General features: G+C 43.6%; 3 protein-coding genes, 1 long non-coding RNA gene and 3 other non-coding genes across 8 annotated transcripts in view; 2 read left to right on the top strand and 5 right to left on the bottom strand.

Annotated features, from left to right (window-relative positions):
- Window positions 1-25,941, top strand: part of LOC110078583 (uncharacterized) — a 301,586-nt gene that overhangs the window by 236,516 nt on the left and 39,129 nt on the right. The window lies entirely within an intron of this gene.
- LOC110078540 (trans-1,2-dihydrobenzene-1,2-diol dehydrogenase) lies at window positions 72-10,986 on the top strand. The gene is made up of 7 exons (XM_020792830.3): window positions 72-373; window positions 4,084-4,195; window positions 5,089-5,252; window positions 7,738-7,990; window positions 8,496-8,620; window positions 9,681-9,831; window positions 10,841-10,986. Exons 1-7 carry the CDS (start codon window positions 248-250, stop codon window positions 10,966-10,968), a joined length of 1,059 nt encoding a protein of 352 aa, XP_020648489.3. The 5' UTR covers window positions 72-247; the 3' UTR covers window positions 10,969-10,986.
- On the bottom strand, window positions 11,518-19,955 carry RPL13A (ribosomal protein L13a). The gene is made up of 8 exons (XM_020792829.3): window positions 19,641-19,955; window positions 18,180-18,252; window positions 16,765-16,830; window positions 15,101-15,202; window positions 14,090-14,175; window positions 13,827-13,886; window positions 12,404-12,526; window positions 11,518-11,648 (listed from the first exon to the last, which is right to left on the bottom strand). Exons 1-8 carry the CDS (start codon window positions 19,857-19,859, stop codon window positions 11,562-11,564), a joined length of 816 nt encoding a protein of 271 aa, XP_020648488.3. The 5' UTR covers window positions 19,860-19,955; the 3' UTR covers window positions 11,518-11,561.
- On the bottom strand, window positions 12,895-12,981 carry LOC140701563 (small nucleolar RNA Z195/SNORD33/SNORD32 family). Its single transcript, XR_012080454.1, has one exon. It is a non-coding gene; the product is annotated as a small nucleolar RNA Z195/SNORD33/SNORD32 family (small nucleolar RNA).
- Window positions 13,961-14,034, bottom strand: LOC140701564 (small nucleolar RNA SNORD34). The gene has a single exon (XR_012080455.1). It is a non-coding gene; the product is annotated as a small nucleolar RNA SNORD34 (small nucleolar RNA).
- LOC140701562 (small nucleolar RNA Z195/SNORD33/SNORD32 family) lies at window positions 15,926-16,009 on the bottom strand. The gene has a single exon (XR_012080453.2). It is a non-coding gene; the product is annotated as a small nucleolar RNA Z195/SNORD33/SNORD32 family (small nucleolar RNA).
- Window positions 21,224-25,941, bottom strand: part of LOC110078474 (trans-1,2-dihydrobenzene-1,2-diol dehydrogenase) — a 7,828-nt gene continuing 3,110 nt past the window's right edge. The window contains exons 2-8 of one of the 2 annotated variants that reach the window (XM_078377017.1): window positions 25,876-25,941; window positions 25,606-25,717; window positions 24,923-25,086; window positions 24,188-24,440; window positions 23,070-23,194; window positions 22,835-22,985; window positions 21,224-22,717 (exon numbers count right to left, since the gene is read on the bottom strand). The exon at window positions 25,876-25,941 is cut by the window's right edge and continues 500 nt beyond it. In XM_078377017.1, coding sequence (XP_078233143.1) covers window positions 22,608-22,717; window positions 22,835-22,985; window positions 23,070-23,194; window positions 24,188-24,440; window positions 24,923-25,086; window positions 25,606-25,717; window positions 25,876-25,938 — 978 coding nt within the window. In that variant the 5' untranslated portion in view covers window positions 25,939-25,941 and the 3' untranslated portion in view covers window positions 21,224-22,607. The remainder of the gene's footprint in view (window positions 22,718-22,834; window positions 22,986-23,069; window positions 23,195-24,187; window positions 24,441-24,922; window positions 25,087-25,605; window positions 25,718-25,875) is intronic. The other variant, XM_020792669.3, reaches the window with a different exon arrangement.

Below are 25,941 nucleotides of genomic sequence, written 5' to 3'. Positions count from 1 at the left end.
AAGGTCATCCCATTGCAAAAGACAGTGCTTGTTCTCTATCTTCCCCTGCCTGGCATCATTGCCACATTCCTCTATTTCACATCACCTGTGTTCTCAAAGCCGCCAAGCAGGCCTCTCCCTGCCCTTGGGCAGCCCTGCCTCTGTGCTGAGCTGCACCCCAGCCCTCTGTGTAGGCAGCAACCGATTCAGGCACTTGCACAGCTCTTTACCCTCACAAAACACGCAGAGGCAGCAACAACCCCTCTCCATGGCCGGCTGGGCTGCCAGAGCTGGGGAATCCTCGATGGCCACCCGCTGGGGGATCTGCTCTGCTGGGAAGATCAGCCACGATTTCCTGGTGGCTTTGAAAACTTTGCCATCAGCAGATCACAAGGTGGGGTGCCTGCCAGAAAGAGAGATTGTGTCTGTGTGTGTTTGTATCAATAGTCAGCTTCCTTTTGGAAGGCTTGGGGAAAGGTGACTGGGAGGTTCTGGGAGTTGTAGTCCAGCCAAGAAACTTTTCTGGTGGGTTCTGGAAGTTGTAGTCCAAAAGTGATTTTTTCCGAAGCTTTGTCTGTGCCTGAAAAATATCCTTGTTTCTGGCAACGTAGCTCATGAAGTTTTTGCTAATATTGCAGCTCCACACTGGAACAAGAAGGGGCTAGAACAGTTCATCAGTGATGGAGCACATGACCTTCATGAAGAAGATCTCAGGATTCAATCCTGGTATCCCTAGTTATAAGGATTTTAAATAGGGGATAGGAAAGGCTTCCACCAGAGAACATGTGGAGCTGTTACCTGTCAGAATCCCGAACATACTTTTTGGTCTGTTGTTATGCACTACCACATCACTTCTGATTGTGGCAACGCTAGTAGTGTTTTTCAAGGAATGTGAGATGTTTAAGGAATTATCTATCTTTACTCCTTGGATATTGCATGTTTTGGAGTCCTATACTCAGAGGCCATGCTAGAGTAGGGAGGATGCAGTCAGGAGTTGCAGTCCAACAGTATCTGGAGGGAAACAGGTCTGGAAAAGCTGGGGTAGCAGCTGATCTGCTTAACTAAATGGCTCATGGGGGGGGGGTTTCCCTGTGGCAACAAGAAACAGGTCCTGATATCCCTCAAAGGACTTCCCATCCCAGCTCAGTTTCTGCTTCCCAGGCAGAAGTTAAAGCTGCAGGAATCCTGCTAGAAAAGAGCAGCTGACAATGCTGTTTAGCAACGGGACTCCTAAAACAGGGCTATTCCATTGCGGGGGGTTTTCCCCTTGGGTGGGAGCATCATCCACTCCCCTGATCTGCAACTTATGGGGCCATCCCTTGTAGATCTGACAGTCTGTGTGGCCCACTTATATATCCTTTATACCAGAGCTTGGAAAAGGGTTTTTTGGGGGGGGCCTATACCTCCCAAGATCTCACAACTAGCATGCCACTTGGCCAAGTCATAATAATTTTAAAAAAACTAATGTATCTCTGGGAATTGTTTAGTAAGACAGACTGCCATGTACATATGGATTTTTTCATGTACATAGAGGTTTCTTTCTTATATGGATATGGGCTCTCTCTATATATTGACTTATCACAGTTGTCTCTTCTCCTTGACGTGTCCCATCTAGTTTTCTCACTTGCTTATCTTTTGCACTTTGGTGTGATATTTTTTTGTCTGGCCACTTCAGGAATTGAGTCTCTTTCCATGGAAGAGATCTGTGTGTCTACAGCTTGATGTGGTGCACTTGCTGGTCTTTCAAAACCCAAAGAAACAAAACAAAACAAAAAGTGAAAAACATGTGGCACCTTAAAGACTAACTATAGTATTATATTTTAAGGTGCCACATGTTTTTGTTCCTTGATTTTGCCTGATATCCTTGCACAGACTAACAGGGCCACCTCTTCCAAAAATACTTGCTTTTCTTGGTCACTCTCATATCTCATTCCCACTTGCTTTTCTTTCTTGGTTCTACATCTGCAGCTTTTTTATGATTACTTTTGCTCCAGTCTTGGACACCATGCTTTCTGATGGTGCTGTGCATGTACATAACCTTGAGCATCCCTGTGCATAAAAGGGGCCCAGAAACACAGGACACTTCCTTAGAGAACGTTAGAGCATTTACAGTATTCGTCACTGTCAGTTGTGAATGGTTACAGGGCAGAGGGAAGGGTCTCTCTCAGAAGCAGAATAAGCACCGTATAGAAACATGGACAGGTCGAATCAATTACAACAAACAACTCAGCTTTATTGAGGAAAGTATATTCAAGATAGAAAGGCTTCCTGAAAATATCGGTCTAACAATCCAAACAGGATGATTTAGAAGCCAGGGAGTCATCTAAAAGGACAGACAAGCTTCTGGGCTTTTCTACTTCCGGATGCCGCTTGTGGTCATCTGCGTTGGATGGCTGCTAGGAGGCAATGCTTGGGGGACTGTTGTATAGTTTAGAAACCTAAGATGCAGCTTAAAAATCCTGCTTCCCCACCTCCATAGATATTGGGAAGTATATATGTACTTCCCAGTCATTAAAATCTCCTGGGAAGTCTTTCTCCATGTCCTATCACTGAGAACCATTCGCTATGTGGAGATGCAAGAGGAAGCTTCCTTGGGTGTCGCATCTCAGCTGTGGAGTGCTCCCTCCTTGAAGGATCCATGGGCACCAACATTGTGCTGGCTAGGGGATTCTGGAAGTTGTAGTTCCCCCAAAAAAGCAAATTTCCTAAGGCCCGTAAGGGTGGAAAGTCAACTGCAGTCATGTTTCTCTTTGGAAATTGGTTTTTTGATGTGAAAACATGCTCGCAGGATGACAGTCTTAGAAATAAGCCCATGACATTTTCTAGACTGATGGAAGATGATAGAGAATGGCAAAGAACAGCACTTCATCTTGCTTATCTCCCTCTCTGTGTCCTGGGTGTAGAAGAAGGAAGAAATACTTGGCTGCAGTTTTTTTTAACCAGCTTGTTCATTTGCCTATATGGAATCCCTTTGAATTAAAAAGAGATGAGCGGTGTGGCCATTACGAAATACAAATGCAAGAACAGACAATACTTTTACAAGCCATTAATAAAAATAAAATAGCATACACTATGTGGAATCCAACCCACAGCTGCCTCCGCGTAACTTTAAAACAACTTCCTGCCTCATCTAAGACAGAAGTGCCTGGCGTGATTCATCTTGCCAAGAAGTTTACATATAACAACAAACTCCTGGCAAATCCCATCTTGCCTCAAAAATTTGGACTTTGCATACTTCCTTTAAAGAAGTGGGATTTACCCACAAAAGCTCGCAGAGTGTATGATTTTTTATTTTTCATTAGTGCCCTATAAAGGTATCGCCCATTCTTGGATGGAATTTCTTGTTATGTAAAGGCTGCTAGGTTACAGCTGACACAGTTGTTGTGGATGCATCTGTGTGATCACACACTGGTTTTTGGGAGACAGATTTGATGGTAAGAGTAGCAATAAAGGGAGGGAGGGGTACCATCAGAACAAGCTGTGGAGAAACTACGAAGGGCCCCATCCACTGACTGGGTAGAAGGGTCAACAAACAAAGCAGAGCTGACTTGTCATTAAATTCAGAGTCTAAAATTACATAACTTCAACCACTGTAATGAGATGCTCTTCTGTATGTGCTGGGTCTCTTATATCGCACCTATATATTTCAAAAGAACACATCTGAAATAATGATAACTTGTTCCTTCCATAATTAACACACAGGGTGTCAATCACTGAACAGGATTATCCTAACTTTTTGTACAAATAAGTGTTGATCAAGTGGAGGTATAGCTAGAAAGGGCAAAATTTTTTTTTTATCCCACAGCTTGTGGTGGTGGTGGTTTGAACTACTGTACATAAAAGCTTGGGAAGTTTCTTCCCACAATCCCTAGAGTTTATATATGCTTTGGACTACAACTCCCAAAATGCATTGGAAGTAGCCATGCTGGCTAGGACTTGTAGGCCAAATGTTTTCCACCCATCCTGATTGTAAATATGAATGGTGCGAACCTGCAAATGGTGTGTCATCATTCTGCATCCAGTTCTTCGAGGCATGCCCTGAGCAAGGGCAGCCTACAGAGATCTGTGGCTTCATGTCTCACAGGCTGGCTCTTCCCTCCTCAGGTGGTTGCGATTGCTTCTCGGGACATCAAGCGCTCCCAAGAATATGCTCAGCATCATGGAATTTGCAAGGCCTATGGATCTTATGAAGAACTGGCACGGGACCCTGACGTAGGTGAGGATGGAGCCTGGAAAGAGCACCACCAGAATGCACCAATAACCCGAGGTGCTCATCATGGTGCCGTGGTGGATGGAGCCCACACAGAGATGGGTGGGCCAGAAGACAGAGCAGCCAGGGGTGTTGGGCAGAACTAGAGACAAAAGTGGGTGTTCATATAGCTAATAGCCACACACAAACACTAGGTGAGCAAATCAGCATCCATACCTACACATACACCGGAGGCTGGCAGAAAAAAACAGAATATTTGTGCCAATGCCCGTTTCCCACTCCACGCTCCATCCCCAGATCCAGACCCATTGACACAATGTGAGGCAGGGAGTTCAGCAAGAGGGAAGCCCAGGTGGGGCCTTGGCTGTCTGCCCCAGGTCATAAGGCAGGTATGGGGGGGCTGGCTTGGAGGCACCCTGGGTCTGAGGTAGGGGCAGCACCCCCATTTTCTCCAATGGACCAACCTCTGCTGTCCTGCGGTGTGAGGAGAAAGAGAAAGGCAGTGGCACTGTTTTCGAAGGGGAAAGTGGCTCCCACATCTCTGTCTTCTAAAAGGGAGTGAACAGAGAACTCAGGAGGAAAATCTTTCGTATGGCCGAAGGGTTGCTAGTGCTGTCCCTCAGGATATACTGCCTAAGGCAAGCGCCTCACCCTGCCTTATAGTAGAGCCGTCTGCATATACACAGGCTCAGAGACCCATTAGCACCTTTTCCAGATCAGCAAAAACAGATTCTTGGGTCAAACCCATAAGTACTATCTCAGATGAAGCCCTTGTTAGACTTAGACACACACACACACACACACACACACACACACAGAGAGAGAGAGAGAGAGAGAGAGAGAGAGAGAGAGAGAGAGATATTTTCCTGCTTTCTACCTGCTGGGTTCTCTTGTTTCAGATGTGGTCTATGTGGGATCAGTCCACACCCAGCATCTTCCACTGACCCTTCTTTTCCTCCGGGCAAAGAAACATGTTCTGTGTGAAAAACCCATGGGCATGAATGCAGCTGAAGTCTGCAAGATGATTCAAGTAGCCCAGGAAAACAATGTCTTTCTCATGGAGGTAGGAACAGCCATGTAGGTGTATTACTAAATGCTTTCCAAGGAAACATTCATTCTTTAAAAAAACAGAGTGATCTTCTTTTGTGATGAATTCCTCTTAATATAGAGCTAGGCAAAGGTCGATTGCTTGGAAGATTTTTTTAAAAAAATAAGAAGTTGCATGGCACTACGCTAAATTAAGTCACAGTTAAGAGTAGGCCCATTTGAAACCATGAAACTTACAAGCTAGTAAGCAATGCAGCATTTATGTGCATGTAATTTATACCACACCACCCACGTGCACAAACGAAGATCTAGTAAATGGGCAAGATAACACTACTGAAATAACCCTCATCTGGTAAAAAAAATAATCTAATTATTTTAATTACATAATTTGTTTTTAAACCTGTGTTTCATATACATCTACAATTTAAAATTATGAGATGCTCTCATATGAATAAAAAATTAAAGACAAACTAGTTGACTCACCAAATCCCCACTGATTCAATGGTTCTACTCTAACATAATTTACCAAGTTAAACAACAGAATCTTGGGCTTTGAGAAGTAAAAGGATTTTTTAAATAGAAATTTTAACTCTCTTTACTACTTGAAGTATTGCTACAGCAATGAACAGAGTTTATAAACAGCAGAATAAAAATATACTAGGCTGGAATCATGTGTGTGCCTGTCTGGAAGAAGGAAAGTCCCATTAAATATCTGTGGGATTTGCTTCAGGCTAAAAATACAGAATCATAGTAGCAATAGTACAGTAGAAAATAATGGAAGATATCACTATAAGAGTAGGCAAAACTGCTAATTCAGTGATGTACGAACAGGATGACTCGGCAAATTGAAACACAAACTTGTCAAACAAGCCAGGAGTCACAAGGTTGCTCAGGAAGATGGGATTAAGAGAGCGGAGGCTGTTGTGTGTAATTATAACGCCTTTCAACAAGATTGCTTCCAAGAAACACACCTTTCTGAGGAAAACACGCCAGGAGTGCTTAGGAAGAGGCTGTGACTTGCTAGAAAAGCAGCTGATTTATGTGCATAAAATCCCAAGTTCAGTCCTACATGTTTCCAGTTGTAAAGATCAAGCAGGACAGAAATGGGAACATTGTTGTTCCCCAGAGTTTGGAAGAGTGTGAACTGTGAGCCCCAGAAATTCCAACACGCATGACCAGTGGCGGTCAGAAATGCACATTATCTCAACTCAACTCAGCCGTTGCTGTACTCCAGTTCCCATACACCCCAGCCAGTCTGGACCATGGTGGGGCATGCTGAGAGTTGTAGTTTAACAGCTGAAGCGTTAGAGCTTTTCCACTTCTGAGGCAGCATGCTATGGAAAAAAAAACCCTTCTACCTGCGATGCTGATGAAATGTCAGCAGAATCAACCATGTTGGTTGAGAGGCTGGGCCTGTCCCATGTCTGAGAAGAAGCACAAGATGGCTTCCCCACGGGGGGGGGGGAACCCTCTGCCAACACCTCTCTGCCATCTCTCAGCATCTGTTGCCTGAGGCAACTGCCTCTCTGCCTCTGACTTCAGGGCAATCCTTGGTCAAATGCTAGAATAGACTAACCTGATGGTCAGCAATTTCCCACTTTCCTTGACTCTGAGATTTATGTGGCTGCCAAGGAATTGCTGGGGCTGCTACTAAGAGTTTGCAGAAGTTCCTTTTTATTATTATTATTACATCTTCCAGAATATCCTGTCAGCACTGCCAAGGGGGCTTACAGATGAAGGATTCTGGTAGTGGTAGAGGCAGGAGGAAGTAACGTTTCCAAACACTGTGAAAGGAAACTGCTGTTCTGAGAAATATAGGGACGAAACCCTTTCCCTTTACTGCAGAGGCTCCAGTGTTTGCCAAACGCTGCAACAGGCTGAAGTTCAGCAGGTGTAGCTCTTTTCAGTGCTGTGGTGGGGATTTCTATAGCATGAAGTCCCAAGAGACAGCAAAGTGACATGCTCGTAGATGTGACAAGCAGACACTCAGTGCTTTGTAAAGTGTTGCTCAACGGGCAATCTGGCATATATTCCCAATGCGAACTTCATGGCATCGGCAGGAATTCCTGCCAGTGTAGACAGCAACTCTTTTCCAGGCACAAATTAATCCTGCTTATTTGCTTTCCAAACCTGGATTAACCCCCCCCCCAAAAAAAAACCACATCTCAGATACTTCAAGCCAGAACTCACACCCAAGCACTCTTATAAACAGAAATTAGAGCTACACAGAACACCAAGGATTTACATCCCAAGGCTCAGAATCCTGTTCAGCTTTCCCTTTGCTTCTTGCATCGCCCCAAGCACTGTCCATACAAATTAAAACTTAACATAAGGACTAGAAACGTGGTTTGATTAAGCATTTGCTAAAAATATATACATGCCGAGTTCTCAGGGTTCTGGAATTTTGGTTCAATGCCAAAGTGTTCTTGCCCTCATTTCTGCACTCAGTTGTATGAAATTACAAATACTTTGCTTAGAGCGATATGTCTCTCTCTTCTCAGGGTTTCTGGACAAGATTCTTTCCTGTGTCTGAGCAGATCCGAACCATGGTGTGCCAGAAATCTTTTGGGGATTTAAAGGTGCTCAAGGCTCAGTTGGCCATTCAGATGGATGACATCCCAAGGCTGGTGAATAAGAAATTGGGTGGAGGTGTCATTTTGGACCTAGGTTGCTACTGTGTCCAGTTTGCTTCAATGGTGTTTGGCCCTGAAAATCCCCAAAGCATCGTGGCTTCAGGATTACTGCATGAAACAGGTGAAATGGGGGGGGGGGGCTGACTGAATGGAAATGGGGAACAGGAAGGAGCAAAATGGAAGCAGGGGTGGAAGAGAAGTTTTTCAATCATATTGCAAAAGGGGAAGAAGTTTGGTAGAGCTAGGAAGCAGCCCATAGCAGAAAGCCAATGATTTGTAAACATTTTTCCAATACCCATGGCATAACATATTACAGTTAAAATGTAACAATGCAGAAATGCATGCTTTGGTGGTATAATTGTGATTTAAATTTACTTCTACAAATACAAGTTGCAAGGGCTCACTGTTGAGGTCTGTTTTATGCCACAGGGCAGTAGTTTGAAGCAATCTGTTTGTCAGTTACTTTTAAGAAATAACAGAGATAGCTACTTTTCAAAATTGCAATTATAATAGTTAAAAAGAATGCAAATAAAATTTTTTCCTGAGGTTTTGGAATGGTTAAGACGTCCTATAAGTAGGTTTCCATACCTGGATCAAGAAGGTGTCACATTCTTTTGTTTTTCCAGGAGTGGATGAAACAGTTGCCATCATCCTCAACTACTCAGGAAACCGGCAGGCTGTACTTAATTGCTCCATGATGGTCAGTCTGCCAGGAGAGGCATTAATTGGAGGAACCGAAGGACACATTAAGGTATCTGGCAGAATTGTGGCAGATAAGGCCTAGCCTGGGTCAGTTACTACCTACAAATTTTTCCTTCCAGGAACAATAAAATGGTCTGTTTCTACCCTTTCCCTCCTCACAATAACCCTTTGAGGTGTGATTGCTCCGGTCACCCAGTAGGGAGATTTTTACTTGGCTAGCTCTAGATTTAGGGAAAAATTTATTGAACTGGCAAGATCATGGGCAAAAGCAGATTCCCAAGCAGAGTTGAAAGTTCCAGCATAGCACAGTGACCAAATATGCCAGCTGTGACTTAGATCCTAGGATTATTCCTATGCTGCCTTTGTCACTAGTTGGCTTTAACAAGCTGCTAGCTCTCTGGCCTATGCTCCTGTAACCTGCAGAAAGCTGTCATGCCCCATAGAAGGGGTTGATACTCGGATATACAGCAGTGGCTCCTTAACCATGTAGATCAAGACTAGAGAATCTTCCCCTGCCTCTGGAGTGTTTTGGATTTCCGCCTCCAGAAAGCCCTAGCCAGGAATATCTGGTCATGAGACATGCTGGAGGGGGCTAGTGGAACATCTAAGCAAAAACATCTGGGGAGGAGGAAGCTTCCCCTCTGTTGTTATGGGGAAAGAGGAAAGATGGTGGCAGAAGTGAGTTATCTGGTCCCAAGTACTTGCCTCTTAATCATAAAGGTGGGAGGCAATAAAATCCTTTTTTCAGACTACAGCTTCCAGAATTCCACTGCCATTACAGATAAGGCCATATTGACCGGTGTGTTCTGAAACCAACAGTCCAAAAGCATAATCTTTCCCATCTTTCCAGCTGGCTAATCAACTTTGCAACCCAACCAAAGGATTCTTCTTTAATCGTCACCATGCAGCTTTCCGCAACTGGGTACCCTCCAGATGTGCTATCTACAAGCCCCATCACCTGGCTGGGGATGATGGAGGCTGTTGTATTAACACTTCTGGAGAGCCCCCGGTTTGAGAATGTCGCAGAATGCCCTCATAGGCGTATCAGTTCCACTAAAGGAAACCAGTGCCTCTCGCTCTCCCCTGAAACCTGTCTTTTTTTCCCCCAGATCCCTGACCACATGAACAGCCCCACCATTATGTTTGTGAAAGGGAACCGGTGGGAGTGGCCCCTGCCGCCCTCCCCTGAACATCTCTACTTTGAGAATGATATTGGGCTGCGGTATGAAGCGGAACATGTCCGGCAGTGCTTGCTAAAAGGTGATGCTTTCTTTGCTACTCACAGCATCTCTTTCTAAAGCTATTGATCCAGATATTAAAAGCACCTTCTCCAACAGATGGATTCTTCCCTGCCCCCAAAACTATGGATGTATCTTCTATGTACAGGTCTCTCTGCTCCCTAGCTTGCAATTTGGAGAATGTACTCAGAGTAGGTTTGATGGCAAGAAATATTGAACCAGATGTGATTAACTTAGATAAGACTGTTGCCACTACATGGGATGCCGATCACCAACTGAAGTTGCTTGTACTGTAAAAGTTAACCAATGGGTGGTTCATAACAAGGTGCCTTATTTTGAATTGACCCTTGTTGTAAACCAGTGGTTTGTAACATTTTGAACTTAAGTTCTTAACCAGTGGTTTATAATATTTTGAATTGAGAAGTTTCAGTCTAAGATGGTTGCTTATCCAAAATGCCAACAAAAGGTTACTTTTGCATAAAGCTTATGCATTTTAAGTCATACGCAGATAAAACTTAAAAAATAATTAATGTATCTCTCACAGTAGGAAAGAAAGATGGAGCAGGTAACCCTTTTGTCCAGGCATTTCTAACAGTGGGTGGGCAACATTGTGAAGTCCTCACCTCTATTTTTTAACGTTCCTTTATGTTAAAACACTTTTTTTTACCATGCAATCTGTCCCCCTCCCCATCTTGGAATATTTCACTATGGTATGCAGCACCAGTTGAATGTCTGCTTATCACTGCTCTTCCTGTCTCCAAAGCCCTATAACATGTTTTTCTATAAGTGGCTACTGAGGGTATTTGATATTGCTAGTTTAGGAAACTGTGATGCCAATTTCTTATGTTGCTCAAAAAAAAAGCATATCAAAATGTTTTTGGGGCTGGAAAAGCCACCGACCAGTTGTAAGACAGAAGCTAGCTCATCCAAATAATAGCAGTTTGCCCAGATGCTGAACTATCCTCACCTCCCTTGCTCTTGAATCAGTCTTTCTTGCTAATCAGGGTCCCATTCAATTGCCTTTTGCACAGATCTGAAGGAAAGTCCCATCATGCCCTTGCACGAAAGCGAAACAATAGCAACCATCCTGGACGAGGCCCGAAGACAAGTTGGGGTGACCTATGAACAAGACAAGCTATGCAAGGAGACCTCCGAATAAACTTTTTCCCCTCTGAAATATTACAGTACTGGAAGAAAGGCTGTGTCTATGAATGATGGGAGTGTAGTCTGGTTTTCAAAGCTCATTTCTGAAAAGCAACATACTACTAGAAAAGTACATACAGAGTACATAAGAACATAAGTTGAAACTATTTCTGGCATGATACTGAAATCACCTTCCAATTAATGTTCACATTCTTAAAACAGCTAGAATGGCTGGTTCAGCAGGACTCTGTCATCAAAACATGAAGGGGTATCTGTAGCAGAACACATACTGGCGTGCAATGCCCCAGGTGGAGCAGGAAATGAAGTATCAGAATAATGAATATCAGAATAGTAAGACACAGAAGACTCATTTTTTAACCTCCCTTAACGAAATTTAACTCTTTAGCACTATTAACTGAGCAGACCCTCCCCAAAGAGAATCTAGGAATCCCAGCTCTTATCCCCACTAGCAATCCTTTCAAACGCCAATCTGCTGCACATCTTGCTCTATCAGAGTTAAAGGTTCATTTAAAAACAATCCTTATTTTCAGATACAGAACACAGATTGTAAACTAAATTCTTTATTGTGCATTGAGTCAAGTGGTTGGTTTAAACCAAGATGCCATGCTGTTTCAGGATATCTGTGTACTTTGCAATCTTGCTCTCCACATTCTTCTCTGCCTGCTTCCGGAGTTTCTGCAATGAAAACAGGAAAAAGGGAGATATGAATTGAGGAAAGGAACCTTAAGGGACTACATTACGGTGGAGAATAGAGCCCTGATGCTGAAGTGTTACACTAAATTAAGGAACATTGGCTGAAATTCTCTTACTTCTTGCAGTAAGCCTGCAACTAGAGTAAGTCCACTGAATCAATGGAACTCACCAAATCCCCACTCAGTGTTTTTGTTTCAACTTATATACTGCCTCATAGTGCTAGAGAACTTTCCGGGCAGTTTACGACATAATAATGCAAACAAAAACTTGCCCCCCAGCAAGCTGGGTACTCATTTTATTGACCTCAGCAAGATGGAAGACTGATCAATCTTGAGCTGGCTACCTGAACCCATTGGGATTGAACTCGGGTTGTGAGCAGAGTCTTGACTGCAGTTTAAGCACTGCACCATGGTCCTACTCTAACTGTAACTTACTACAATAACCAACATGACTTCAACCAGGATTTGTCAGAGGTTAACAGAAGGTTAATTTAGCACATGCTTCAGTCTCCTGAAGCCCTACTTGCACTGCACTGGTAGATGAATAATCTAACAGGGCCTTCTACCTTCAGAAAATAATGTCCAAGTTCTGGCCCTTCCCTTATTTAAAACATCATCTGCTGAACATCATACTTTGACCTTCAAGTCTTCCAGGCTTTGATATGTAGAGTCTAGGAAGACGAGGCCTTCCTTGCTTAATAAATCCAGAACCATTCTCTGAGACTCTGGTTAACTCACCATCAGTTTCTTCTTCTTTGCATAATGGAGCTTGGCCTTCTCCTTGCGCTTCTCTTCCAAGGTAGCTGTTATGGCCTGGTACTTCCACCCAACCTCATGGGCAAGGCGGCCCAAATAAGCAAACTGTGGGAGGGAGAGAATCATAAGGCCCTAGCACCACAACAAGCCGTTTTATCACATCAGACTCCATTGCCCAACCCTTAACTGGGTAGTCCGTTTCCTTTCACTCCATCATCCCTAGAATCCTGAACACCCACTGCAGAAATGCCAGGAGGCTTGGATCCAACCCCACCTATTCTTGCCTACTCCTCTATACATACCATCCCCTCATTGGGTTTGTAAGAAGGCCATCCATCTAGCCTTTAGTACACTACACATTAGTGACTTTACCCTTAAAAAAAGGAACCTGTAATTTCTCATCCATCCTTACCCTAAGTCACAACTAACTATACAGAAAAGTGACTGCGTCTACAAGGCCATATGATGCAGGGATGGTCTCAGATGGTAGTGCATGAAAAGTTCTTATCTCATGGTCTTGAGACTCGAACTAATGGTGGAATGTCATCATCACAGACCTGCTCCAAGCCAATAACAGCACATGGTACTTAGTGAGTGTAGAAGGTACAGCTACCCAACCAGCATCCACCTAGTAAGACTGTTCCCAGTCGGCTGAAGCCACTTCTCAAATCCAGAAAGCAAAAGAAACTAGCCACCCGATCATCAACAGAAACTTTATAAAATCAATGGAGCACTAAATCAGTCATAAATGAAAAGTCATAATGTGAATAGTGAATCTATTCAAATTATGACTGAGTGATACGGACCAGTGGTAGTGCTACACATTCAGTTGCCATATGTAGAAAGCAAACAGAATTGCTGTAGGCCTCATAAAGGGATTAAAGAAGCCAGCAAAGCCATTTTGAAGAAATTCCCAGTCTTGGGTAAACCCAAGTGTTCTTGGACTGCAATTCCCAGAAAACCAGACAGGGCAGCAGGCAGTGAAGGCTTCTGGGAATTGCAATGCAAGAACATCTGAGTTACGTAAGGTTGGGAACCAAAAATCTGAAGGATGTGCAGATGGTTTCCATCCACAGATCCATCTGGTGAACCCTATCGTGTCTCTTCTTCCAGGCTACAGCTGTCCAAGGGCTCCAATAACCCTTCCATTCCTTCCAGCTACAGATGCCAGGGACAGGGCCTTAATCTACTACAGATAAAGCACGTACTCAGCATCTCATCTGACTTCTAGATCTCCCCCAAGTTAATGCTTTCAGACACTGGATCACAGCAAATAAATGTTGTACATCAACCTCCCCCCACGACCTATCGCTTTGGGGCAAGTTGGCCACAATTCACAACACTCCAAAGCCAGCAAAGCTAGCAACCATTTAGGAAAGGCATCGTACTTGAACAGAAACCATACCTTGCGTGTGGGCTTGAGGCGGACCACTTTCAGAGCTGCAGGGACCACCATCCTCTTGCGCTGTTAGGGAACAGGCAGCTGATTAGCAATGTGTGCAAGGCAAAGCAACTGTAAGCCATTGGTAAAGCTGCTAAATCTGCCTCAGGTTTGGATATTTCTCATTCTCTAAGTCAAACAATGTAGGTAGGAAAGGACATCACGGGCAGAACAGCATAAACAACAGCACACACAGTCTCTCTCAAAAATGTGAAAGGAAAATTTACCTTGTCATAAGGAGGGGGGATGCCATCAAAAACCTTCAACCGCTCCAAGGCAGCCTGGCCACGTTTGGTCTTGTGTGGGAGCATTCCTGAGAAAAGAACAGAAAAGATGAAAGATGATGCAGAAAGGTTGTGGTGTTGGCAGAGACCCAGAACGTATAGGATAAGATAAGGCTGGTCCATGAATTTTTGTATAAAAACTGAGGGCAGGTTACATTCAACATTTATCTAATTAGGGCAGTGGAGTGAACCCAGATTTAGTCCTACTTTGAGCAGAAGCACCACACCAATAAGACGTCAAAAGTAGTCACAACTAATTTAAGCTCATGAGATTAAACTCAGTGACCTGGAAGTGAGCATCCACTGAAATGCATGCCATGACTGATGAAAAACAAAACCTGGATCCAACCAAGTGATCTGGAAAAGAACATCCTTTGGAATGTGCATATATTGTACCCAGGATTAGGGATGCTTGAGAAATCTCAACCGTGAATTTCAATATGAACAAACATGACCCTCATTAAGGGACAGGTTTCAAATGTAGCTATCTATTGCTTCTTGTGTGTATTTTTTCATAGTAACTGCAGATTAATACAAATATGCACTAGAAAGGATTGTTGACTAAACTTGTAAGATAGCAACAGAATAGACATCTTCACTAAACTCTCCTATTACTGTTTTTCTTTAAAAAATATTATTTACATCTATATTTTGTCTTCCCTACCCTGAGCTCAAGGCTGCATGTACGGCTACTTTACTGCACTTTATCCTTACAACCACCTCCTGAGAGAGGTTGTATTAAGGGACTTAATTATTAAAGGACACCCCAAATCCCAGTCCAATCCTCAACACTACAAATCAGTGAACTCTGCTCTAGAATTTCACAAGTTATTCTCAGGGGTTGAAACAAAGGAGTAAGCAAACTGCATTCTTACAATCCACTGTGTTTCTGCATCTCCTGAATATACCCTACAGAAACACATACACAGATTGAAAAAAACAGGAACAACTGACCTCGCACAGTTCTCCAGAAGATTCGGCTAGGGGCACGGAAGTGATAAGGGCCACGGGAAGGGTTGGTGTTCATACGCTTGCGCAGGAAAGCCAGATATTTCACTGGCAGAAGGAGAAACAATGGTATGGTTAGACCAGACAAGGAAGAATGTTTTCATTATCCAGAAGGCAGCAAGCATAAACGAATGACCCTCAAACCACTTTCCTAAAGGCAAGAGCCAACAAGCTCCAGTTTAGAACCCTGCAAACGCACAGCATTGCGTTTGAAAGAAAAGCCACCTTGTTGTTACTTTATTTCCAGGTCAAGGAAAAGGAACTTCTGCCTTCCCAGGCATTCTGGACTACAAATGCCACAATCCTTTCTCATTGGCTATGCTGGGTAGGGATGATGGGAGTTGTAGGGCACAGCATCTGGTGGGCCAAAGGTTGACCAACCCCACTTCATACTGTTCCATGCTATTTATTGTAATTGTCAGAACAGGCCTCTCAGAATGTAACAGCTCCACAGCCCCAAGTACAAACCTCCTGGAGTTTGTCCAAATCAGACTTAGTGTCCTCATATTGGCTATATTAATTCATACAAAAACATAGCATGTGGATCAGGATGCAATTTTACTCCACATTTAAACAGAGACACCGCCTCATCAGATCAACTGTCATGGTTTATTCATCCACTACCCTGCTTAACTGTCATGGTTTATTTACCTATTATCCCAGTCATAGTGGGATGTTTTAGAGCACAAAGTTTCAACTGGGGAAGCAAGCAGGGCTCAAGCGGTTGCACTAACACCAAAGAGGCAAACACGCTGCCATGAGAAGAGAGTGGTGGTCTCAGATGGTAGTGCATGTAAGATTATCTCATGGCCATGACACTCGAAGTAATGGTGGAAAGGCATCATCACAGACCACCACCTCAGCTACCTTGTTCCTTGAGCCAGTGCTGTTATACTATACTTCCACATGCAAAGATGTCTGGCACAAAATCCAAGCTTAAATTCTCACTGCTTGCAAAGAACAAAGCAGATTCAACATCCTGGCACCTAGCCTCATATGTGTGTACCAGTGCAATATGCTAGGGCACATTATAATTCCCAAGTTTGTCCATTCTGGTACCAAAGCAGAATAAAATCTGCAACACAAGCAGAGTTAACTAGAAAGACATAAGGAAAGTTGGTCTACTAACATAATGCAAACTGAACAGAGCACTTATGGAAGACACTTGAAAGAGCATTCACCATATATCATCTTTTTGCAACTCTGCAGCCATAAAGACTCAGAAAATACTTAATAAACACAAATGTGGAGGTTTGCATATTACAGATGCCAAGCTACATGTTAACACATCTTACTGTAGGTGCACAAAATACAAAGACTTGTAGTTGGCTCAGATGACATGTCTCCATCCTGTAATAATGCCAAGTTTTACTCAGGAAACTGACCAGTGTGGTAGACATCAGAGTATTCTGGACTACAGATTACTATTTAAAGAGTACAGCAATCGCTAGTAACAAGGAATGACTTTCACAACGGTCATTCAATGATCTGGGGAAAGCTTTCACTCCAATAATAAACACAGCCAACAAGCATTTCAACCAAACAGGGCATGGCAGAAGAACTTTCTGCTAGATGACTGAATAGATTTAGAAGCTGCCTGTCTTACTTACATTTGTTGCGGTAGAAGTTGCCAGATATGTTAATTCCTTCGCAACGCACAACCACAACTTTGCGCCCTGAGGGAAGAGAAAGAAAAGGAAAAAATCACACGGCATCCTCCACCAGTTTCCAGGCTGCAAAAGAAGCATTAATCAAAAAAATTCTGGGTTAAACAAATATGAGGTTGACAAACTGCAAAAAGGTAGCCCCTGACTTCTACTTCTGAACTGTAGGCCAACTAACATCCAAGCATCTTAGTACATGAGCTTGATGCTCCTGGCTAGGCCCTGCATCCCAGGCCAGTTGGCCAAAAATGCATATAGAGCAAGGCCAGGAGCACAGCATATGCTCTGTAAACAAACCCTGAGATCAATTTCCCAATGGCCAAAATCCTATTATGAAATACAGTGGTGCCTGGCATTACATTAATTCGTTCCAGCGAAATCGCCGTAGAATGTGAAATTAAAAAGCCCATAGAAACGCATTAAAACCTGATTAATGCGTTCCTATGGGCTTGAAACTCACCGTCCAGCGAAGATCCTCCATAGTGCGGCCATTTTTGCTGCCCGTGCAGCGAAGAATCCATCCCAGAAAAGAGCGGGGAGCCATTTTTTTTACCCGGCGGCCATTTTGAAACCACCAATCAGCTGGCCGAAAATTGTCGTTTTGCGAGAATCGCAAAGCGAAATTCCCCCATTGAAACCATCGTAAAGCACTTTTGCGATCGCAAAAAGCTTGTCGTGATGCAGTTTTGTCATTAAACAGGGCGCTCGTTGTGCGAGGCACCACTGTACTACATACGCTAAAGGAAACCGCACAAGCAGTTTCAACAATTTTCTGGTTCTCTGTAGTATGCCCATGCACATAAGTGCATGACATACAGCTGGAATGATAGTTTAATCAGAATTTGCATTACTTGTGTGCACTATGTGCCTACAGTAGGATTCCGACTGATAGCTACAAAGAATTAATTATCTCAGGTAGCAGGGCTGCCAAGTCTGGAGCATCCTATATGGTCCTTGGAGCTACACATACACATCTCCCTTGACACCTGCCATGCTTCCTATGACTTCTGTTTGTTTTTCTGGTCACTTAGAAGGCTGGGATGCTGCAAAGCGGAAGGACATTTTTGTTGAACTGCAAGTAGGCAACTCCAAGATAAATGGATGGCCATGCCCATAAACACAGAAGAGAGAGGGGGGAAGGAAGGAAACATATAAAACGATAGCCTGAAACTAACAGAGACTCCTGAGCCAGCAGGGATATGTGTGCTGCCTATATAGGATGGTGGTGCATGCTTTTGTCTGATGTGCATTTTGTTGAGTGTGAAGAGAAAATGTGAATTTTGGTGCTCCGAGTACCAAGGTATTGCTATACATTTAGGTGGGAGTAGGAAACCTCCACTCCTCATCTGACAGAATCTTACCCAGCAACACTTGTTTGGCCACAATGGCTGCCAGGCGACCAAGCAGGTGGCCACGACCATCAATCACCAATACCTGGGAAAGAAAAAGAGGGCTTTGTAAAGATTTCTAAAGGGTGAAGCAAAAATGAAACTCTTTAGACCAAGTATTTTCTCAACCCTCTCAAGTCACTGGACAACAGTCAGGATGGCAATTTAGCACACCTAATCCTATCAGTCATGTTACCCAACTGTTTTCAACATATACAACTGAATATTTCGCATCCTTACATATTTCCATCCAGGACATCTAAATCTCTACTGTTTCTTTTTTCCATGTTGGGCCTTTTCTTCCACACATAGGAGCTTCTCATACAGCTGTACCTTTCCAGGCCACCCCTGCAAAGATTTCAAAACCTATACAACAGACCAATCACTCATTTAAAGAGAAAAGTGGAGAATAATGAGGTTATTAGGAAATACAGGAGGTGGGACTGCTATGAAAATTAGTGTAAGTACAAAATGTCAATCCTTACTTGGAACAGCACTGAAGGACCCCCCCCCCCCGCAGTATCTTGTGGGAACCCATGGCAGCCCAGTTAATAACTTCACATTCAAAACTGAACAAATGCACCCATTAATAAAAGTATGTCCTCATCTCCCAAATGCCACTACACTCATTCCTGCACTTGCATCTGTACTGAAAAAGGCTTAACATTTCAGAAAGAATAAAGAAGACAGGGTTTGCTTGCCTGAAGCTTCCTCCTACCACTCTAGATAAGGAAGGAGCATCTATAGCCGACCACTTACAAATTTTAAAATACAAATTCTCTTCTCTCCAGCAACTGAAGCACCAGGTCACGCCGGTGACAAAGCAGGTTAAAATCCATAAAGCGTAGGCCAAATAAACTCATGTAGCCTTCAAAGCACTTTGCAGCTTTTTACTGCTTACACTGCTGGCCCCCCCAGCAACTGATACATGATCTCTCACCCCCCCCAACCCTTGCAATTAGTCAATTCTGAAATTCAGTCATCTTTTCTCCAGCACCCACTTAAGGTTCGATTTAAAATCCTTCCGGACATCCCTCGCAACGGGGATGTGGTTTTTGTATAATCACGGTTTCCAATAAAAGCAAAACCAGAAATTTTTAAAAATTGCCTCCGTTCATCCCGCTGCCGTGGCCCCACGAGCGGGAAGTCTGAAGCGAGGAAATCACTCTCTCCGGACCGAAATTAGCAACTAAACCCCAAGCCATGCCAGCGCCCCAGATGCCTCCTCCTCCTCCTCCTCCTCTCCTCGTTGCCACTCTCCGGGCCCGGCCTGAGTCCACGTGAACTCGGGCGTCTCGTCTCCCGCCACCAGCCAAGCCCCAAGGAAGGAGGGAAGGGTAAACAGCTGCCTCGCTGAAGGCTTCCCACCGACCCACCCATTTCCCGGTTAACCTGCGAAAAAAGCCCCCCCAAACTCGCCAAATCAGTCCCCACCTTGGGCTCCGCCATGGCTGCTGCTCGGCGGCCGCACGGAAAGAGGCCTCGCCCACCGCGCGCCACGGGGTTACCCTTTCCGGATGCTTCGCGGAAAGGGGCGATAGGCTCAGGGGCGGAAGTGACGCCAGGAGACGTCGAGAAAACGGAAGAAGAGGGGTGACGGCGGAAGAGCCGGAAAAAGAAGCCCGTGGCCTCTCTTTCCCACTCGTTGGTCATGAATTCGCTTGCCCAAGCTCTGCGTAGCCGCTCTACCCCGTCGCTTCTCTATGGTAAAAAAAAGTCTAGTCCTCCACGTGCAAGGAAGGAATACTGTAGGCTCATTAAGAGAGTTGAACTAGTAGCGAGGATGGCGTGTGCACGTGTGCACGGCTTTGCTGGGTCAGAAACCCTTTTGTGCAGTAAGCCTGGGTCGTGACATGTTGCTGTTTTGTGTCGTCAAGTCGCCTCCGACTTATGGCGACCCTGTGAATGAACCATCTCCAAAATGTCCTGTCCTCAACTGCCAAACTCTAGCCTGTGGGTTCTTTGAAGGAGTCAGTCCATCTCATGTTGGGTCTTCCTCTTTTCCTTCTGCCTTCCACCTTTCCAAACACCGATGTCTTTCCTAAAGAATCCTGCTTTCTCATGATGTGCCCAAAGTAGGACCGCCTCAGTTTCAACAACTTTGCCCCCAGAGATAGTTCAGGCTTGACCTACTCTAGGATCCAGTTGTTAGTCTTTCTGGCAATCCAGGTTATCTGCAAAACTCTCCTCCAACACCACATTCCAAACAAATCAATTCTCTCTCTTCTGCCCCCCCCCCCAGCTTTCTTTACTGTCAAGATTTCACACCCATACATGATGACTACAAACAAGAGTGTGGATGGTCTTGGTCTCCAGTGACACATCCTTAACATTTGACAATCTTTTCTAGTTCCTTCGTTGCTGCCCTTCTATCTTCTGAGTTCTTGGCTGCAGTCTCGATTTGGATTGATTGGTTGAACCAAAGGATACAAAACCTCTTGTCTATTTCATCATTGTCAAGATTATAGTTGTGTAGTTCTGAAGTCATGAGGCATAAAAATACTGTATCTTAGTGTGTTGTGCTATAGATAGCAATCACTGCTTAGGTCCTAGTGTAATAAGTAAGGAACTAAGGGTGTGCGTGATGGCAGTTCTTCTGAAAAAGATCTCCCAAGTTATCTGTGTTCACTGTTTCAACCAGAAGCTGAACTTAGTTGTTGCCAATGTGTGTTACAGTTTAGACATCTTCAACAGCTGTGTATACTGTTCTGTGCATCCTGTTTTCAAATCTATCCACATTTCATTGAATTGCAAAGACAAATGGAATAGTTAAATCAAAAAGACACTTCTGTGTGTCACATTATCACATTTAGGTGTTGCATCCACACCTCATTAATTTTCTTTTGCTTCCAAAATGAAACAGTAACGAATCAAATTCTGAAAGAAGCGTTGAGGTTTGTGGCATTCAGTGCAATCTTATAGGTTTAGGGTTGGTGTGAATCTTTGCAGTGAAATGTTTTTTCAATGTAAAGTGATATCAAGCTATTTGTAAAAATCAGATCCTGTCGCAGCTTAAGTTTTATTTTTTATTTATTTATTTATTAGATTTTTACCTTGCCCCCCTAGACAATGTCTACTCAAGTTTGTGTTCTTGTTAATTCTTTGTAAATTGTAAGATCATAGGGATCTGGATGAAAACATCAGTAACATTGTGGCAGAAGTAAAAGCGTCTGCAGAAAGCAAAGCAATCAAAATGTAAATTAAGGAAAAGAAATTTTACTGTACCCTAGACCAATTTCAAAGCTATATTACTGAGTTAAATGCAGCAAAATATATTTATCTCCAAAATTAATTAAAAGATACTCGTTGATTGCACTGTTAGTAAATTTAAGAGATGTATAGACTATTACAATGTTATCTAGAGAAAATGCTTTCAGTCCCAAATGCTGTAACTTTCTTAATCCAAATAAACTCAGACCGTAACAGTGACATAATGGATTTGAAGTGGAACTAAGACTTCTCTAATATGTTCTAGAGAGTGTGAGTGAAGAGAAAGGCAAATAAAAATGACACAATAAACAAAATGATCTTTGTTCTTGAAATGTGAACTCCACAGCCTGTACGCCACCTTGATATCTTGGTCAAGTGCTGCATGCGAAAATTTTCACTTACGCAGCTAATTAAGATCTACTAAGGAGCAATAGGGGAAGTAATTAAGAAACACTGCTTCTGAAAACATCAGCAACTGAAAATAAGTTTATCAAAAATTCTTGCTCTTGAAACAGTTATTGATAATTTTGTAGCAATGCATAGGAATTGCTTTTAAATTTGTGTGCCTTCCATCCTCTCACACTGAGTGACAATTTAATTCATTCATTAGAGACAGCTTGTTCACATAGGAATATATTTCGTTCCTTCTGTGCCACTCAGAGACCTGTGGGATGCTTGAAGTTTCCAACTAGGGTTCCATTCTGAAAAAAAAAATCAGTAAGGAAAAGCAAAAAAAAAAAAAAAAAAAAAAAAAAAAAAAAAAGCAAAGGAAATTCTTTCTCAATTTAATTTGATAATGACATTTAATTATAAAAGGGCATTTGAGGGGCCTCACTGTTCAGGAATAACTACTTCAAAGTAAACATGCTTATAGGATTACACTCCTAAAATTATTCAGTCTTCTTCTATTGTAAATAAGAATCTTGAATGTAAAACACCTACAATGGAAAAGATTATGCCACAAACTCTATTAAAAGGATTCTGCTCCTCTTCATTTCACATTTGGTTAAAGACAAGGCAGGGCAAATGGTTTACAGAAACCTAACTGAATTGCAAAGTCTGTGATTGATATTTGTTGCACTGTTTGTGCTCACATAGTTTCCTCTACAGTCACAGGAGTGAATCTGCTAGTGTTAAAATCTGCAAGTTTCTCTCATACATGTGGGGTTGTAAGAATAAACTGAGCCTGGGTCAGGCATGGTCCTGGGCAAGGGACACCCCCAGCTGCCTCCGGACTTCATCCAAGATGGAGTGAACAAGTTCGCTGTCTGCATGGGACATGATGGGGCTCTCCTTCAGGCCTGAGGGAGAGGAAGGAGAGATAAAAGAAAGGGTCAGGATGAAAGCTTGTTTGTATGCTCCCTGCTTTGCCCCCCCCAAAAAAAACAAGCCACACCAGCAGCATCCTGAGCTCTTACCTTGGAGCAAACACTGTCTGACATGCTCTGCCTCATAGCTGAGTCCGATGGTCCTGCCAAAGTTCAGTTTTTGGGATGTTGAGGGAAGAGGAAACTCCTCTTTCTGCCCGTTGACGACCAACTCTGTTGGGCACCAGAAACAACCAGGGATCTGTAGAAATTAAATTTATCTTAGGCCCCAGACAGAGAATTGGAAACACCTGCCTCATCCATGTCCTCTTGGTGGGGAACTTACCTCAATTAACCCTTCCGTGCTACAAATGACTGCTCGATTGGGCAATGTGGCTGCCATGGTGTAGGTGAGGACAGCCTGCCGTTGGCCAGAGTAGTTCAGGATGACTGAAGCCATTTTGTCGACTCCTGGGGAGAAAAAGCACAGACATACTCAAGAGCAGCAATACCCAAATCTTTCTTTGGTGTTGCCTACTGCCAACCTTCAGCTGACCCATGTTCTTACATGAAGCCCAGGAAGTTCCCCCAAGAAGTAACTTTTATATTATTAATTAATTACTAACAGAGAGAAGCCACCTTGGGTCCTTTTAAGGAGAAAGGCAGGGTAGTTAGCTAGTTAGGGTAGATTTTGCAGTCATTTTGATACAGGTCAGCTTCAGCCCGTGATTGTGGAAATGTTAGTACTAATGCAGCAATAATGAAAAGCAAATAATTTGTTAATATTAAATGATTAGCTAAAGGTAAAGATTCCCCTTGACATTTTTAGTCCAGTCGTGTCCGACTTTAGGGGGCGGTGCTCATCCCGTATTCAAGCCATTGAGCTAGTGCTTGTCCAGTTTCCGTTGTCACGTGGCCAGCATGACTAGGGAATGCCATTTTACCTTCCCACTGAGGTGGTACCTATTTATCTACTCGCATTTACATGCTTTCAAACTGCTAGGTTGGCAAGGAGCTGGGACAAAGCAACAGGAGCTCACTCCGTCCCATGGATTCAATCTTATGACTGCTGGTCTTCTGACCCTGCAGCACACAAAGGCTTCTGCGGTTTAGCCCACAGCGCCACCACCTCCCACTATTAAATGATTAAGGAACAATAAAATAAAGCATTTGTCAATTTGTTGATTAGTTAATTGAGCAACCGCCAACATCTCCAGTTGGCATACCAAATGACTGTGATTTGCAGAATATTTGGTAAAGGAAGGGTTAGAGCTCTTTGCATAACTACTGACTTAAAGACAGCCATTCTAGAACAAAAAAGCACCAAGGGAAACTCCTACATGAAGCAAGTGAATTAGAGTTTATAAGAAAATACACTTCTCTCATATGGATCTTGGGCTGAATTGTTGGTCACTTCATGTAGGTTTTTAGGAGTAACGAAAATGTGGCCATGCAAGCACAAACCTGTTTTGTATAAAAATCCAGAGGCCAGGATAGATTCTGGCTTCTCCCCGGGGAAGACCATGCAGGCCAGCTGGACGCAGTACAGCCCGATGTCTAGCAAGGCACCTCCGCCAAGTTCTTTTTCCACACACCTGGGTACTGAGAGCAGAGGGATGCCAAACTCAGCATGTAAGGCCACCACGTCCCCTAAGGTCCTTTGCCGGAGCAGGGAACGGATCTTCTCTGAAGCAGGGAAAAAACGGGTCCAGAAAGCCTGAGAACAAATTGCAAAATTAGCCAGAATCCACCACCAACCACTTCACATATCTCTGTCTTAATATTTTCTCCATGAGGTCTAGAATCATAACAATTTAAAGCTGAGCAACATCTAATTCTTGCTTGTTCCCAATTCTCATGAGATCAAAATCTGTCTTAAAAGGATATGAAGATTCATCCCTCACCCCTCACCCTGTTCTATGTTGCAACCAATCATGCATGCTGAAGGGAACCATTGGCCTTTTCTGCTGCAGCGCCACATCCTGGGCTCAGGCTTGGTGTACACAGATGGAATGCATAGTAAAAAGTGGTGATTCCAAATCTACTTGTTCTATATCATCACCACTTTGATCCATAGCTGGTTAGGAAGGGTGGGTGGGACTTGCTTCTTACCTAGAGCTGAGAAAAGTTACTTAGGAGGGCAGTGGGATTCGAGGAGCTAAAGTCCAAAATGTTAATTTTTTGTGGCGCCAATCTTACCTCCATCAGGAAGACCTTCTTTTCCTCAGCTGCTTGCACCATTTTCTTGACTTCGGCAGCATTCATGCCCAGGGGTTTCTCGCAAAGCACATGCTTCCCAGCCAGGATGAAGAGCAGGGTAACAGGGAGATGATAGGGGTGTATCACGCCCACGTATACCACATCTGTAAAAAAAATAATGAAAACCTGATGAAAGCTTACAAAGCGAGTAATAAACCAATTCCTACCAAAAGGACACAATACAAAAGGAAAGATCCAGCTGCCACAACATCTGGACTCTCCTTATTGGGATTGTCACTATTATCACCTGCACCTCCAGATTTGCTAATACATTGCTGCTCCCCTACTTGCCGGACAGGGGTTGTAGGAAATGGATTCTAACACATTGGCCAGAATCCTACCAATATTTGGATAAGGTTGGTGCAGTTTGCTGTGACTAATTGAGGAGGTGCTGAGATACATCTTGGCTTTATGTCTGCTTCTGCCCCCCAACTGCACAACTGAGAGCTTTCCCAGCATCTTCTCAATTAATTGCACTTAACCATAGCATGTAATGAAACCCTAAGCAGGACTCCAGGGATTCTAGGCATTGCGTGTGTCCCATGCCTTTAATCCCAGTACCTTTGAGAACTAGGTGTGGGTTCATGCTTTTAGTCCTTGCTTTTCTCATGAAAGCTGCTTACCAACGTCTGGATCTTGAGCCAATTCTTCGTAAGACCCATAGGCCTTAGAGATCCCATGGTTCTTGGCATATTCCTGAGCCCGGCTAAGGTCACGAGCAGCAATAGACACCACCTGGACAAGGGGAAGGGAAGGGTTCGATAGAATGGGACTCAAGCACATGAAAGACAACATTCAATGATAAAAGTCTTGTCTCTGGAGCTTCCTTTCCATGCCCCTCTATTATTTGCAACAAGGCAGGTAGGTATACAGGGTCTTCTTGTGGGTGGTACCTCATCTGTGAAAACATCCTCTTCAACGAAACATGTCAAGTTCTCATTCTGATGTAACACCATTTG

This window comes from Pogona vitticeps, chromosome 6 (assembly GCF_051106095.1).
Source record: "Pogona vitticeps strain Pit_001003342236 chromosome 6, PviZW2.1, whole genome shotgun sequence".
NCBI classification, from domain to species: Eukaryota; Metazoa; Chordata; class Lepidosauria; order Squamata; family Agamidae; genus Pogona; species Pogona vitticeps.
This window is presented reverse-complemented; position numbering and strand designations above follow the sequence as displayed.